The sequence below is a fragment of the Bacillus rossius genome, chromosome 1, assembly GCF_032445375.1.
Source record: "Bacillus rossius redtenbacheri isolate Brsri chromosome 1, Brsri_v3, whole genome shotgun sequence".
NCBI lineage: Eukaryota > Metazoa > Arthropoda > Insecta > Phasmatodea > Bacillidae > Bacillus > Bacillus rossius.
The window spans coordinates 295,474,956-295,490,948 of record NC_086330.1 but is presented as its reverse complement, the minus strand read 5'-3'; the positions used below and the strand labels follow the sequence as shown (position 1 = coordinate 295,490,948).

Here is a 15,993-nt window from a genome sequence, read left to right as displayed (position 1 = left end):
CAGATCTTGTTATGATGACCCGGTTTACCCCGTGACCCGATTTCCCCCGGTCTACCCTAGCCAGTCGTTATTAACATAAGGGATTTAAAGTAATATATGTGAATGCATGTATGTATGTGCATGTGCGTGAGTGTGTGTGAGTGTGTGTGCTACTCTTTAACAAAGTCAAATTTTGAAAATTAAAAGACAGGAATTTGTAACAGTCTAAAAACGGTTTTAACATACCTAATAAATACATCTTATACATACATATTTTGCTCGTTTAAGCTGATTGTCGTAGAAAAAACCTCAGCCTGATGATGGGAGCAGATGCCAATTACTGAAATGTCGCAACAGATTTGTCCTAGAAAATCTCCTGTGTTTATCCACGCCTTCGTCATTTTTCTATCCAAAGTATCTGTTTAGTTTTATCAATTTGTTCGTCTGTGTGTCGCTGTGTTGTGCGGATTTTTTGTGTTTCTTTGTATTTACTGCTGTTTGTTGCAACTGTATCGTCTGTCAACATATTGTATTCGTCTGTCATTTTTCCTTAATAAACTTCTTCCACTGAATTCTCTGTGTTGTTTAAGCATGTAACATTTGACATCAGCTGATATTGGCTTGTTCTCCGTGTGTTTATGTATTAATAGTTTGTGTTCATTCTTGAGGTCTATGGCAATCAATGTAAACCATGCATGACTTTTTTTCAAGCTGTAACATTAAATGAATTTTCACAATCATAATAATTATTCTAAGAATATAGTAACTGTTGAAACCAAGATGGCGTCTTTCGTTTCCTGTCCCTTTTCTTGAAGTCATGGCATGCGGGGTTAGTGGGAAACTATCTCGGTGGCAGGTCGGAGTATGAGCACTTGGCCGGCGTGGGCTACTACAAGCTGTACACGAGCGGTGAGAACTGGGCGGACGCCAGGCGCCGCTGCGCCCAGGACGGCGCCCACCTGGCGGTGCTCGGCTCTGGAGCCGAGGCGGTGGCTCTTGGGAGGCTGCTGGCGCGCTTCCCCACGCTCAACAACACCGACCACGACAGCCGCGCGCTGCTGGGCTTCCACGCGCTTTACGCCACGACCCGCTCCCGTCGCCCCAGGCTGCGCACCGTGACGGGTGAGGGTCCGGAGGCCAGTGGTCGTGGCACGACTTGGTCATAAACGAAACTAAAGAAAATAATTATAGCTTCGCATTTCACAATAGTTAAGTTTCAATGAACAACAAAAGTAGCAAACTTTGATCTGAAACATATTAATGTATTTTTGAACTTAAAACAATTTAACATAACAAAAATTACAACCATCTTTATCTTTTCTCAACATTTATACTTTTATAGGAAATAACAACTTTCTGCTTCTAAATTGAAATAATGATGCTTTAAAAAAATTTACATGAAAGTTACACTCAAACAACACTATTTATACTTATCCCCGATGCCTATGTTCCCTCTCCCCCCTCTCTCTATCTCTCCCTCTCTCTCTGGTGTCAAGAACATTCTTGCCCTTCTGTCAACATGGTCGCCAGTCAGCGCTAGTGGAATGTCCTGGAAGCGATAAGTCTGGATGCTCGAGTTCACATCTTTATGCGCTCAGTCCGCTGGCGACTGCCAGCCGATTCACATGCAGTGTTGCGGTGCAGAGCGGCTTTCATAGTCTTAAGTACAAGTTCTGACTGGCAGCCTGTAGGGCGATGAATATATCACTCACCACCAGGGACTCATGCACCTCTGGTACCAATCCTGACGCAGACTTCCTGGCCATAACATGGTTTAAACTTTCCGCCACGACCAACTCTTCTCCCAGGGACCACCCCTCTTGTTCTGTAGTGAACCTACCTGCTTAGTTCTTGTTATCCCCGCAGAGGTTTCATGCTGGAGCCTTTTCACACAATACCAGACGACAACAGCATTAAGCCCCGTTCTAAAATGAGACGGAAGCTAAGATGGATCATGTAAACATAAACGGAACTCACATAATGGAGTTTATACAATAACATGCCTAGGGACACGGACCCATACCGATCAGTTATGCAATATCCAAATTTATCGTTCATGTTAATCCGTGCAACCAAGTATTTGTCTGTGGTGGTAGCCATCTTGCCGTTGCTCAACCCCAAAGGCACAACAACAGTCTTAGTTTGTTGTTTGAAGAATGAGTATTGTGATTTGCTTTGATTTTTTTTAAAATTGCATATAGCATACAAGCACAAACGTTTTCACATTTTTCCCTTTGAATTTAATTCCTTCTTAATGTTCAGCTGTACTCGCTTAATCTTACCTGCTGCGAACATAAAAATACCACAATATTAATCTTAAGAAATTCAAAACACTTACACCTTTCTTTAAGCAGGACGAATATTCTACAAGAAAAACAAATGATTTTAAAACCTCCCGCTTACAATACGTTTAACCATGTACAAGGCATCTCAATATTATGTCATGACTAAATAATGCTTCTATTGAATGTGATGTTAATACACATTTTAAATAGTTTCTGAAATATTATTGCTATCATGAATTTACCCAATACACACTGTTTGCAATAACAATAATAACAACAATAATAATTATCACAAAAATTAGCTCACTGCAAGAAACATTATTACTTGGAATACAGTTTAAATTAACAACAGATTATATGAAATTTGAATGACTGACAAACGACTAGCAAAGTTATTTTCAAGAATTATTTTAATCATCTAAATAAAATATCACTTGCCTTCACTCGTCGCTGTCGCTGCTGGCGATCACCACAGCTTGTCGTCTGCTCCCAACGCACTCGCTCGCCTCGAACACTGTTCAGTGGAGACCTCGCTGGCGAAACCTCCTTGTCGTCTCCAGACGCCAAGACGAAAACTCCAATGGCTCGCTGCCACTCGTCCTGCGTTTTTTTTTGGAGAGTGAGCAAAATCGCAGTCACCCATCGTACAGCTAAACCAACTGCATAACCAATGTGAAAAGCTTGTGTTCAGTACTGCTGTAAACACAACTCTTCGAACCTCACTCTTCACTGGCAACTTTCTATTTATCGATGTCCAGTTTTATGACTAACACGATATTGCCATATACTAGCTGCCTACACCTTTGCCAGCCAGACCATGCTTGGTGTAACTGCCCCAGTGTTCGGCATCTCCATATTTGGCAATGACATACATATGGATGACGTCTCAACCTGACGACACTCATACCGACAGTAACACAACTCGCAGCTCCTATGAGTCCATACCAAACTTCAGCTGGCAGTTACCTTGCTTTATTGACGAAAAAGTTTTACCTTTTTCGCGTACAGCGTGTGACCTATACTCGTATAAGCGATTGCAACTCCACACACACCTTGCCTGTTACCTCTCCTCTCGTATCGCTCTATGCCCTGGTCTCTACAGTTCTCCAGTGTGGATGGCTAAGTATTTCTCTTGAATATTAAAATGGCGTTTTACCATATCAAAGTTAAAGTCCTTAGCAGTCGTGGCAGCGCACCATCGGGCAATGTGATGTCCTCGGTGTAAGGGCGGCGGCGGTCGGGCAGTGTGAATTCAGCTCTTCGACGACGACGGTGCGGCACTAGCTTGGTACCGACCTGTTGACTCCCTCGTTCCCTTGCTGGGTCCCATATGTATAACGAACATGTGCTTCGAGTATATTCTACTCTGTGATCGAAACTGTGGTGGACTTCCGGCCATGTGACGATGACGTCATGCATAGTAGGTGGCCTACCTTTTTAGGGATGAATGAGGCTTGCCCGCGCGGCGAAAGGAAAGTGTGGGCGGCCTGGCACCAGACGCCGGCTCCAAAGTAAAGTTTTGCGATCCTGAGTAAGTTACGACGTAAAATATACGAATGTAACAGCTAGGCTTGTTTACATTTTAAAAATATTAAATTATTTCAAATACAACATATCTAGTTGTCTATTATTACTTTGTGGTTTATTTTCATTATATTTGTAAATCCTGACCATGTTGTGTTCTCGGAGATCAAATTTTTTAAATATTTTTTTTGTATTTTTTATTTTATTATTTTGGGTTTCAATATAATTAGTTGTCATTTGTCATGTTTCCATGCATAGTGTATAAATGACAGAAGCTATAGTGAAATTTTCCGGGGGATAGTCTCCATATACGTGTAACCCGTGATCCATTACCATTACCTTGTCATTGTAGAATCTGCTAACAGAGACCGGAAATAGCTATGGTATTAAGGCAGGTAGGATGCGACATAAACGCTCGAATTCGCCCATGTTGGGTTAGTAACATCTTCATTCCATGATTGTTTATCTAGGAAAGTTAATTACTATGAATGTTCCACTATATAAAATTTGCATTTTGTGGTCTGTAGAGCATGTGACCGAAATATGCTACTTGATCTATGGTATTTGTAAGAAGTTAGTCAAATATTTATAATTAAAATTTCGCCTAACTAATGGCTTCGTGATCACTCACTGGAAGTTCATTGTATGTGTTGCCACAGCTGGGTAAAGCGCACTAAATGTAAAATTATTTACTATAACCTCTTTCACCCTCAGTTTCACTGTTGTTGAATTTTCCATTAATTATTCAACCATGTGTGTTTTGAAAGTTTCATAATCCAATTTTGGCAGCAGTACACTACATGGGCCTAGTTGAGATAAATCCTTATTTTTGTTTGTGCTGCCAAAACACCTTAAATAGTTAATGGCATCAGGATTCTATAGAAACAAACCACAGGCACTGAATCCTTTTTTAAGTGTTTATACTTCTACATGTTTGTTCAGAACTGTTTCCAAGACTAGAAGAATTTTTCCTTAAGGTCTTCATTAGGGTGTTTCCTGCGCGAATCAAGTTCAACTTAGCTACATCCTTCTTTAATGAGCCTAAAAGCTGCGACATCTACTGGTTGAGGGATTCATGTTGCATTGGGGTACAGTGCAATTAATACAACACCAAGTTGAGCGCAAATTTCTCTAATACATAATGAAATATTACTTTTCTGTCCATCTACAAACAAAATAACTAATATTTCAATGTTGTTGTCCTTTAAAATTGTCACGAAAATATTTCCAATGTATTCATAAAACACTTCAGCTTTCATCCATCCTGTACTAATTCGAACAATTCCCCAGAAATCTATAACTGATTGAACAACTTCAATAGACAATCTTTGTTAAGGAAAAACAACCATCGGCGAAACCACTAAGCCACTAGCTGAAAAACTGATCATTATCATTACCATGCTTTGTATTTTCCTTGTTCCGTCTCAAAATATTTTCTGGCTCCTTTTGGACCTACCAATTTATAATTGGTGTGGGTTCAACATGAAAGGCATTAAATAGCCTTTCAGGCTGTTTAAAAATGTTGAACTACTCTTCGTCTTTTAGACAGTAGGATGCCTTCTTAAACCAGTTCCGAGTATCTTTTTCGCTGACAACTCTGCTTGTGACAGAGTCACTAGTCCAGGTTGCTATATCTGGATGTCGTTTGAGAAAGACCCTATACCAACCAGGATCTGGTGTGTCATCGGTAAAAGGATTTGGGTTATTTAATTTGAGGAATTCTTTCACACCGATAAACACGTCTTCTTTACGCATAGGATATATTTTGTTATTACTGCAATCAATGATCCATTTTACGGGCATTTTACCTCTTCTTCTGTTAAAACCTTTGAGGGGCCAGGGCGCTCCTCACAATATCTTACTTCACGTGGAACTGAATTGGGCATACGGGGTATTGGTCTCTGCATTTTATATTAAACCATGTGTCACATAAACAAATTTTTTTTTTTAATCAGCAGAGGCATATCTTATCTTTTGTATAACATTTTTAGTTTACTGCAAGGTAAAAATAAGTTGTCTGTAATCCTACAATGCTGCCAAGTATTTATGCACGTGTTCCTTTGCAAGTTCAAGTTTACTGGTACCCCGTGCCAATAAAGTTATAATTTATTAGCCTCCCCCCCCCATACCAAGATGTAACTTGCAATAATACATGGCTGTGAAAGATATGTATCTGAAGTAGGTACATGATAAGGAAGTTATATTGAAATAAATAAAATGCGATATAATTCTTGGCAGGGGGTGCCAAAATTTAAAAAAGAACATAAATCTAGTATGAAATATTGGCATCCTAACTGTATTCAATAAAGTTAGGTTATGTGCCACATTTCAACAAACAATAGGTACACTTAACTCTACAAGACTTATACATACAACTAAATATTAAACAAATTATTTACTTTGATGTCGTCCAGCCGAAGGCCACCCCAAAGCCCGACCTGCAACCGCCAGTATCCGACCCCACTAACGGAACGCACCCTTAGCAATGGCCCACCCGAGTCAGGCGAGCCCCTGAGGACTAGGCAGAATCAAGGGCCATGACTTAATTAATAAGCCACCTAGACCCCAGTTCATTAGAAATCAGACACAATATAATAGTAACGCCACTTTTTATTAAAAACCCCGCCCAAGGAAAGTGCGACGCAGGAGTGCCCGGGTCACTCACGTGTGAAATTACGTTAAAACATTTGTGAGTGTCTCCCTTGCGGCCTTCAGCCTAAATTAATTAGAGTATTGTGTAATGTAAATATTACCTCCCCGTTTTTTGTGTATAAACTCCCCACACTAGACATTATGCGGGGCAGTTCACCATACGGCACGGACCGACTCCCGCTACAAGTGACTTTTTGTTAAACGTCGAGTACACAGGCACCGACGACAGCTACGCATAGAACTTGCATATAATTTAACTGCGAGCCGCGGTCCACACAGGTGGACCCGGGTACCGCCGCATTACGAATTTCCGGGATTGGCTGTCTCCAATCAACCTCCCCCTTAACCTCGACTGGCGTGAGGGTTTAAATTAGTGACAGTGCGTCAGAGAACTCAGTATTAATTCAATGTAATTTCGTAGGGTAATTCAATGTACGTCGTGTAAGTGTAAACTGTAATTGTAACTGTTCGAGCCGATTAAACGTCCACTCCGCACACCCCGTGCGCGACGTGTCACCAACAGTACAAAACCCGAATTCGTGTGTGTTATTGTGTTGAGTCTCCCTACCCCAGCCAGGAATCAGCATGTTATGCTGCACAGGGCATGCGGCGTGTTAACAGCCAGGGATCCCTCCAACTGCAACCATCGCCGACGGTCCTAGCGGGCCACGCAGGGGCAACGCACCCACAGAACCCAAATTTGGTTAGACGCAGAGCTAGCCTGGCGCCCTCCCGGATACATTTTTACTAAGAGCCAGTTGTCCCGCTAGGATCTACGCCCGGTCTCGAACACGAGAACCCGGACGACGGCAACTTCATATGTATGAATTTACCGATCATGCTACAGACCATATTTTTTTTTAAAAAAAAAAAGCAACCACAGAATTGCAGTACATTACATTTACCCATAGATTAAAACTCAATGCAAAATGGAGATAAATCATAGACACAATCATGTACCTAATTTTAGAGGTCATAATTTTATATAAAAACATTAGCTTAAAGAACAAAATTACCCTTATTATTTAACATGGGCACTAACTGCGAATAATTTTACACTGTCAATAATTATTTATCACCTACCCTATATGCTGGGCCGGAGCAAAAAGGTCTTCCGCCTCAGGCAAAAGTCACAATTGCTACCCCTCTCATAAAATTTGGATTTTTTCCCCTCCCTTTTTGCCATTCCTAATATGTTACCGCCCTAGGCGGTCGCCTGACTCGCCTAATGGGTTCGCTGGCCCTGCCTATATGCATATTGTCTAATAATGAAAAATCGTAACAAATTTCAATAAGCTTTGATTTTAACAGTATTCAAATGCCTATTCTGTCATTGAGTTATAAGTCTATGGAATGGATGTCTGTTATAAAAATTATTTATTTCATTCCGGTTAGCAGTTTGTTAGTTAAAAAAAACTGTAATTCCGTAAAGGCTAATGCTAGAAGTTTTAGCTTAAAATGAACTCGCTAGAAATATCTTAAAAATGTAATCACGAAGTGAGTATTGTTAAACAAAGGTGTTAATAATCCATCAGCATCTAGTTACGAATTAAACTTCATTATAACAAAATCAATTTCCAGTATTCACATTTTGATTTGACTAATTCACAAAGCAAGGACTGCACACATCCACTTCTCGTATAAAATCTGCTACAAAACAAGCACTGAAGGTGTTGCAGGGCAGATGGTGGACTATATTGGCCACATTACATTGAAGTGGTTAAACCCTCTCTGGGTACAAGCCATGGAGCTAATATACAGTAATACATCTGGAGAGGACAAGGGAAGGCCAGCAGAGGATGCGAGGTGAAGCTGGGTATCGGCGTTTGTTCCCTGCTTCCTACGCGGGAAGAAAACGAAAACGAGCCAAACTTGCCTCGCGCGGCCGAAAAATCCTCCAAACTAAACTCGTAACAGCTCCGAGACTATCAAAACAATCAAACTGAAGATTTTACTGGATTATCTGTAAACATTTTTCCCCACACCGCTTTAATATTTTTTTCAAAACATGAATACTTTAATTTTTTTTAAAAATAAAATACCTATTTACTGCCAAAAATATTTGTGAATACGCAGAGTAAATTACAACATCGAGGAAAATTTTTTGTTTGCAATTATAGGTGGGGGACACCAGCGTATGAAATTAGGAAGAAGCCTCTAATTTTATTTATATACCCCTCTTGACGCATTCAACCCCATACTTTTATTTTTACAGAGAGTTGAAGTGGGAATAATGTTTCAGTGGGTAACACTACCGACATGTCTTCGGAACGCACTTCTTTTTGTTATTATACGTCTCAAATTTTATAATTTCATACACAACGTTTATAAAAACGAATTCTTACTTACCTCATTTAATCAATTACAAATCTCTTGTAATATACGTGTATTAGTAGAAGTTAGAAGTCTTTTCAATATCATGTTCTTGTTCGAGTCTACTTACTCAACCAACGTAACATGCAAACCTTAGCTAAACACTAGTAGAGAATAAATTGTTTGGAATAACTGTAATGCTATGCATATACTGACAATGTAAGACACTTTCAATTTTATTAATTGTTTGCATAATAATTAATAATTTTAAAAAATCATAGAATAGGCCTTTATAGACTGAAAATCTTTCACGTAGTTTCAAGTAGCGTACATAAAAGTTTTTAAATATATATAATTACCAAATATTGTTGATTATATTTAACATTTTTATACATGTTACAACACACATATAATAACAAGCCTATATAGGATATAAAAAGACAGACGCCAAATTTTAGCATTTTGTATTTCTTTTCTCTGTGTGAATAAAATAACAGTTCTTAACATAGTTGCTAATACTGTACTATATTTCTAAAAAAATACAAAAACCCTTGACATCGTCACCAATACAATAATAAATTTGCAAAATAATTAAGGCACGTCTTTTAATGCTACGAAGCACACTCTTAAGAGAAATGTTTTAAACTTATGTTGGGATGTAACTAATATCTTAAAAGCATTGTGAAACCGTTCCTTTGAGGGAAACCTTAATATACCGAACACCATACCATCTTTTAAACGAGTTCGATTTTCGCTTCTTAAGACCCATTTGTCTTCAAAATGCACTGTACACAATGCATGGTTCGGAGACGCAGTCCAATTAAACCCCGCTTTGTCGCTTTTTCCCAGAGCTGTCGTTGATCGTCACGTTTTGTAAATCTATGGAAAAAGTAAAGACTTGTACTTACAACTGAAACAACTTCTCTTTGTTAATTAGTTTTCTTAGGTTTGCCGAAAAGTTAGAAGATTAGTTACTTCTGTTTAAAACATTTTCCACTTTTTTCTGATGATTCAAATGTTTTGGGAATTAATGTCGTTAACAAATGAAAAAAAAAATCGTTATTACCTGTGAAAAGCAACGCCATCCGGCTTGGAATTCCGTCGATTTGTACAGCCATATGCGCTACAGGAAATCACAATTTTAGCCGCACACCAGCGCCACTCAAACCTCAAGGACAAGTAGGCTGGGTCTGTGTTTGCAGTAGAAATACACTCTCTTCCTCTTTCTTTTCATCCCTTCTTCGCAACGGGCTTGCTTCGCTCTCGCTCTACACATGTCCACTCCAGATTTTCTTACATGCTCCTTGGTACCAGCTGGCACTGCAGCACTATGATACATAATGCAGAGAATCTGTTTCTGTTGCAGGGCAAACACTGGACGATTTAGGTTTAAAAGTGAGGTCAGCCCTCTTTGGGTTCCAGCTAATACTGCGGTGCTGTGATGCAGGACACAGAGCTTGTGATGGTGTTGCAGGCCAGATGCTGGACCATGCTGGCTACACGAGGTGGAAGTGAGGTCAGCCTTCTTGTGGCACCAGTTGGCTCTGCGGTGCCATAATGCAGGACACAGAGCTTGTGATGGTGTTGCAGGCCAGATGCTGGACCATGCTGGCTACACGAGGTGGAAGTGAGGTCAGCATTCTTGTGGCACCAGTTGGCTCTGCGGTGCCATAATGCAGGACACAGAGCTTGTGATGGTGTTGCAGGCCAGATGCTGGACCATGCTGGCTACACGAGGTGGAAGCGGGGTCAGCCCTCTTGTGGCACCAGTTGGCTCTGCGGTGCCATAATGAAGGACACAGAGCTTGTGATGGTGTTGCAGGCCAGATGCTGGACCATGCTGGCTACACGAGGTGGAAGCGGGGTCAGCCCTCTTGTGGCACCAGTTGGCTCTGCGGTGCCATAATGAAGGACACAGAGCTTGTGATGGTGTTGCAGGCCAGATGCTGGACCATGCTGGCTACACGAGGTGGAAGTGAGGTCAGCCTTCTTGTGGCACCAGTTGGCTCTGCGGTGCCATAATGCAGGACACAGAGCTTGTGATGGTGTTGCAGGCCAGATGCTGGACCATGCTGGCTACACGAGGTGGAAGCGGGGTCAGCCCTCTTGTGGCACCAGTTGGCTCTGCGGTGCCATAATGCAGGACACAGAGCTTGTGATGGTGTTGCAGGCCAGATGCTGGACCATGCTGGCTACACGAGGTGGAAGCGGGGTCAGCCCTCTTGTGGCACCAGTTGGCTCTGCGGTGCCATAATGAAGGACACAGAGCTTGTGATGGTGTTGCAGGCCAGATGCTGGACCATGCTGGCTACACGAGGTGGAAGTGAGGTCAGCCTTCTTGTGGCACCAGTTGGCTCTGCGGTGCCATAATGCAGGACACAGAGCTTGTGATGGTGTTGCAGGCCAGATGCTGGACCATGCTGGCTACACGAGGTGGAAGCGGGGTCAGCCCTCTTGTGGCACCAGTTGGCTCTGCGGTGCCATAATGAAGGACACAGAGCTTGTGATGGTGTTGCAGGCCAGATGCTGGACCATGCTGGCTACACGAGGTGGAAGCGGGGTCAGCCCTCTTGTGGCACCAGTTGGCTCTGCGGTGCCATAATGAAGGACACAGAGCTTGTGATGGTGTTGCAGGCCAGATGCTGGACCATGCTGGCTACACGAGGTGGAAGCGGGGTCAGCCCTCTTGTGGCACCAGTTGGCTCTGCGGTGCCATAATGCAGGACACAGAGCTTGTGATGGTGTTGCAGGCCAGATGCTGGACCATGCTGGCTACACGAGGTGGAAGCGGGGTCAGCCCTCTTGTGGCACCAGTTGGCTCTGCGGTGCCATAATGAAGGACACAGAGCTTGTGATGGTGTTGCAGGCCAGATGCTGGACCATGCTGGCTACACGAGGTGGAAGTGAGGTCAGCCTTCTTGTGGCACCAGTTGGCTCTGCGGTGCCATAATGCAGGACACAGAGCTTGTGATGGTGTTGCAGGCCAGATGCTGGACCATGCTGGCTACACGAGGTGGAAGCGGGGTCAGCCCTCTTGTGGCACCAGTTGGCTCTGCGGTGCCATAATGCAGGACACAGAGCTTGTGATGGTGTTGCAGGCCAGATGCTGGACCATGCTGGCTACACGAGGTGGAAGCGGGGTCAGCCCTCTTGTGGCACCAGTTGGCTCTGCGGTGCCATAATGAAGGACACAGAGCTTGTGATGGTGTTGCAGGCCAGATGCTGGACCATGCTGGCTACACGAGGTGGAAGTGAGGTCAGCCTTCTTGTGGCACCAGTTGGCTCTGCGGTGCCATAATGCAGGACACAGAGCTTGTGATGGTGTTGCAGGCCAGATGCTGGACCATGCTGGCTACACGAGGTGGAAGCGGGGTCAGCCCTCTTGTGGCACCAGTTGGCTCTGCGGTGCCATAATGAAGGACACAGAGCTTGTGATGGTGTTGCAGGCCAGATGCTGGACCATGCTGGCTACACGAGGTGGAAGCGGGGTCAGCCCTCTTGTGGCACCAGTTGGCTCTGCGGTGCCATAATGAAGGACACAGAGCTTGTGATGGTGTTGCAGGCCAGATGCTGGACCATGCTGGCTACACGAGGTGGAAGCGGGGTCAGCCCTCTTGTGGCACCAGTTGGCTCTGCGGTGCCATAATGAAGGACACAGAGCTTGTGATGGTGTTGCAGGCCAGATGCTGGACCATGCTGGCTACACGAGGTGGAAGCGGGGTCAGCCCTCTTGTGGCACCAGTTGGCTCTGCGGTGCCATAATGAAGGACACAGAGCTTGTGATGGTGTTGCAGGCCAGATGCTGGACCATGCTGGCTACACGAGGTGGAAGCGGGGTCAGCCCTCTTGTGGCACCAGTTGGCTCTGCGGTGCCATAATGAAGGACACAGAGCTTGTGATGGTGTTGCAGGCCAGATGCTGGACCATGCTGGCTACACGAGGTGGAAGCGGGGTCAGCCCTCTTGTGGCACCAGTTGGCTCTGCGGTGCCATAATGAAGGACACAGAGCTTGTGATGGTGTTGCAGGCCAGATGCTGGACCATGCTGGCTACACGAGGTGGAAGCGGGGTCAGCCCTCTTGTGGCACCAGTTGGCTCTGCGGTGCCATAATGAAGGACACAGAGCTTGTGATGGTGTTGCAGGCCAGATGCTGGACCATGCTGGCTACACGAGGTGGAAGCGGGGTCAGCCCTCTTGTGGCACCAGTTGGCTCTGCGGTGCCATAATGCAGGACACAGAGCTTGTGATGGTGTTGCAGGCCAGATGCTGGACCATGCTGGCTACACGAGGTGGAAGCGGGGTCAGCCCTCTTGTGGCACCAGTTGGCTCTGCGGTGCCATAATGCAGGACACAGAGCTTGTGATGGTGTTGCAGGCCAGATGCTGGACCATGCTGGCTACACGAGGTGGAAGCGGGGTCAGCCCTCTTGTGGCACCAGTTGGCTCTGCGGCACCATAATGCAGGACACAGAGCTTGTGATGGTGTTGCAGGCCAGATGCTGGACCATGCTGGCTACACGAGGTGGAAGTGAGGTCAGCCCTCTTGTGGCACCAGTTGGCTCTGCGGTGCCATAATGCAGGACACAGAGCTTGTGATGGTGTTGCAGGCCAGATGCTGGACCATGCTGGCTACACGAGGTGGAAGCGGGGTCAGCCCTTTCTGGGCACCTCCTGGCACTGCGGCGCTATGACCCGGGACATAGAGCTAGTGATGGTGTCCTGCTCGCACAAGTATGCCTTCATATGTGAGCACGAGCTGTGAGGATGCCACATCGTCGATGCACTCCCAGAAGCACGTGGTGACTGAGCGCCCAGCACCAACGTTTTTGCTGTACACCAGCACTTCTGATAACTATCACAATTTATGTCAATGCACTTGGGATTCACATAACATGGACATAAATTAGATTTTTTTGCAAAAATCTTTATAACCTATAACTTTAGTACGTAAAAAAATAACTTAGAATCACACAAGCCAGAACCATCATAACTGAGAACAATCATAGCTCAGAAATACATGACTTATGGCTGTCACAACAGAGGAACATCGCAAATTAGAAAAATATAACAAAGAAATTGTTGTATTCATACATTTAAAGTGCAGTTAAGTTTAAAATGTTATTTATTTCTTATTGATGTGTTTGTTGATTTATAAGAAACATTGGGTATATGGACAGTAATTGTTTTAACTAGCTATGCTTCTACTGTTGACCTACTCTATAATATCAACTGAACAAGATCATCTTTCAATAGCAAGACCCCTATAGGTAGCAATTGAACACTGTAACTGAACGATGAAATTAACTTATTTATATTAACTTTTGTGTTTTTTTTTGTTATTGTTATATTTTTTCATCTATTTTCCACATTTTTTTTCATTGTTAAATTTTTACTATGTGAAATTATCTTAAATAAAATACAAGAATGTTATTATTTAGGCCAATCAGGGGCCAGCTTTCCGAGTGAGAGATTATTCGAACGAAAATAAGGTTTTTGGTGTGTGTAATTTTTGTTCCAGATCAAGGTACTTAAATATGCTGAACTGCTAAGTAATAGCGTGATAGCTAGATTTTGTGCAGTATCCTGCTCCATATGGATGCATTAAAACATCATTTAAGTGATTAAAAATTTGATTAATATTTTACTCATAAGAGTAAAGCAATTAGGGAGTCCAAAAATCTGTGAGTAACTTACAGGTTGTTTATCCATACACACTAAAGACAGATTAGACGTTTAGTACGTATTGAATTATTTTAAAATTAAAACTATGTGTACATTTAAAGAATACTTTTGATTTGTATTGTACTGGCTGTAAATTCAACTGATATTAAGCAAATTTCATTTTCTATGCTCAGTGGACTAAGAAAAGAGTTTGTGTTTCTACCACTGGAGAAAATTGCTAGCCGAGCAAAAAACCAAAACTATCATTATCTTAATGCAGAGGTGCCCACCCCCCCGAAACACTATGACCCCCCCCCCCTAACCTAATGATGTGGCCCCCCCCCCTCCGAAATTTTGTATGCCATTTTCTCAATGATTTACTCAATTATTTTATAATATTATACTTTTTTAGTATTATATTTTATCACATTTTGCATTAATTAAAACTGATTTTCTAATAATAATTTTGGTCATATCCATCCTGAACCGACAGATGCCAAATTGCTTTTGTTGAGGAAAGTGCGGGGTTGCCAATTTGATTTACAAGATCCCTTTCAATTATCAAAGCACCAGAAACGTATTTTCACATTAGAAGCTATAATTATGTAAATAATATGTACATTTTTCTCGTCTTTTAACCACCCCCCCCTTGAAATTTTAATGACGCAGTCTGCGTCGTTACCCCCCCCCCCCTTGTGGGCACCCCTGCTTAATGAAACTTTAAACCCATGTGTTGGTTTTATGTTGTTACGTAATGAGATCTATCTAAAGACCGTTGTTTAAAAAGAGTACAGGGATGACTGATTCGGATAGCAATCCCTCCATAGCAGGACGGCCGCCAGAGGGCGTAGACGAGTAAGGTGAAGTACAACTTATGTTAACTCCAGTGTAATTTGTAGCATGCTGACTCAGGCTTAGTACCTGCACATCGGTTTGTGTGAAGAAAACCACGCCCGCCAAAACGTTTGTTTTATTCAGTAGTTCTCCGCCCAACCTGCTTAGGTAGTTGTTACATCTAAATTTTTGTGTAAGTTTACTATCTCTAAAAACCTAGTTCACAGGGCTGTAATACCCAAAGTGCCTTAAAGAATAATTCAGTAATTAGATAAAAAGATTTGGAAACTCTGAATACTGGGGCCCTCAATTGATAGCGATAAAAGTCAACAACAGAGGCGACACTAGGAGTAAACAAAGAAAATTTAGAGACTCCCTACGAACACTTGGGAGAAAAAGGATCGTTATTATATATTAAATAAATAAAAACAACTGTTACGTCTATAGACTTCCTTATTTTATTAATCATTGTTCTTTCTTTTTTTATAGATTAAATTTTCCTTAGTAACACCTGTTTTACTCTTATTATATTAATTGAACTTCTTTACTATCGGGCCGGCCCTGAATGCTTAACAAAAATTACAATATTTAAAAACATGAATGAAATTAACATTGGTAACTTTACAGGTTGTACTTATAGTCCTTGCAAAACATTATATAAATTTCTTCTCCTAGATTTGCTTTTACTGTCCGCTGTCTTAACTGGGTTACACTATTTTTTTTTGAGTTCGTGAATAGAATAATAG

The 15,993-nt window shown here is 42.6% G+C and overlaps 1 protein-coding gene across 2 annotated transcripts in view; it reads left to right on the top strand.

Moving 5' to 3' along the window:
• Window positions 1-14,070, top strand: part of LOC134527777 (uncharacterized) — a 67,625-nt gene extending 53,555 nt beyond the window's left edge. For both annotated transcript variants that reach the window (XM_063360717.1, XM_063360716.1), the window contains exons 4-5: window positions 836-1,101; window positions 13,360-14,070. In XM_063360717.1, the coding sequence (XP_063216787.1) occupies window positions 836-1,101; window positions 13,360-13,514 (421 nt within the window). In that variant the 3' untranslated portion in view covers window positions 13,515-14,070. The remainder of the gene's footprint in view (window positions 1-835; window positions 1,102-13,359) is intronic.
• The last annotated feature ends 1,923 nt before the right edge of the window (window positions 14,071-15,993 follow it).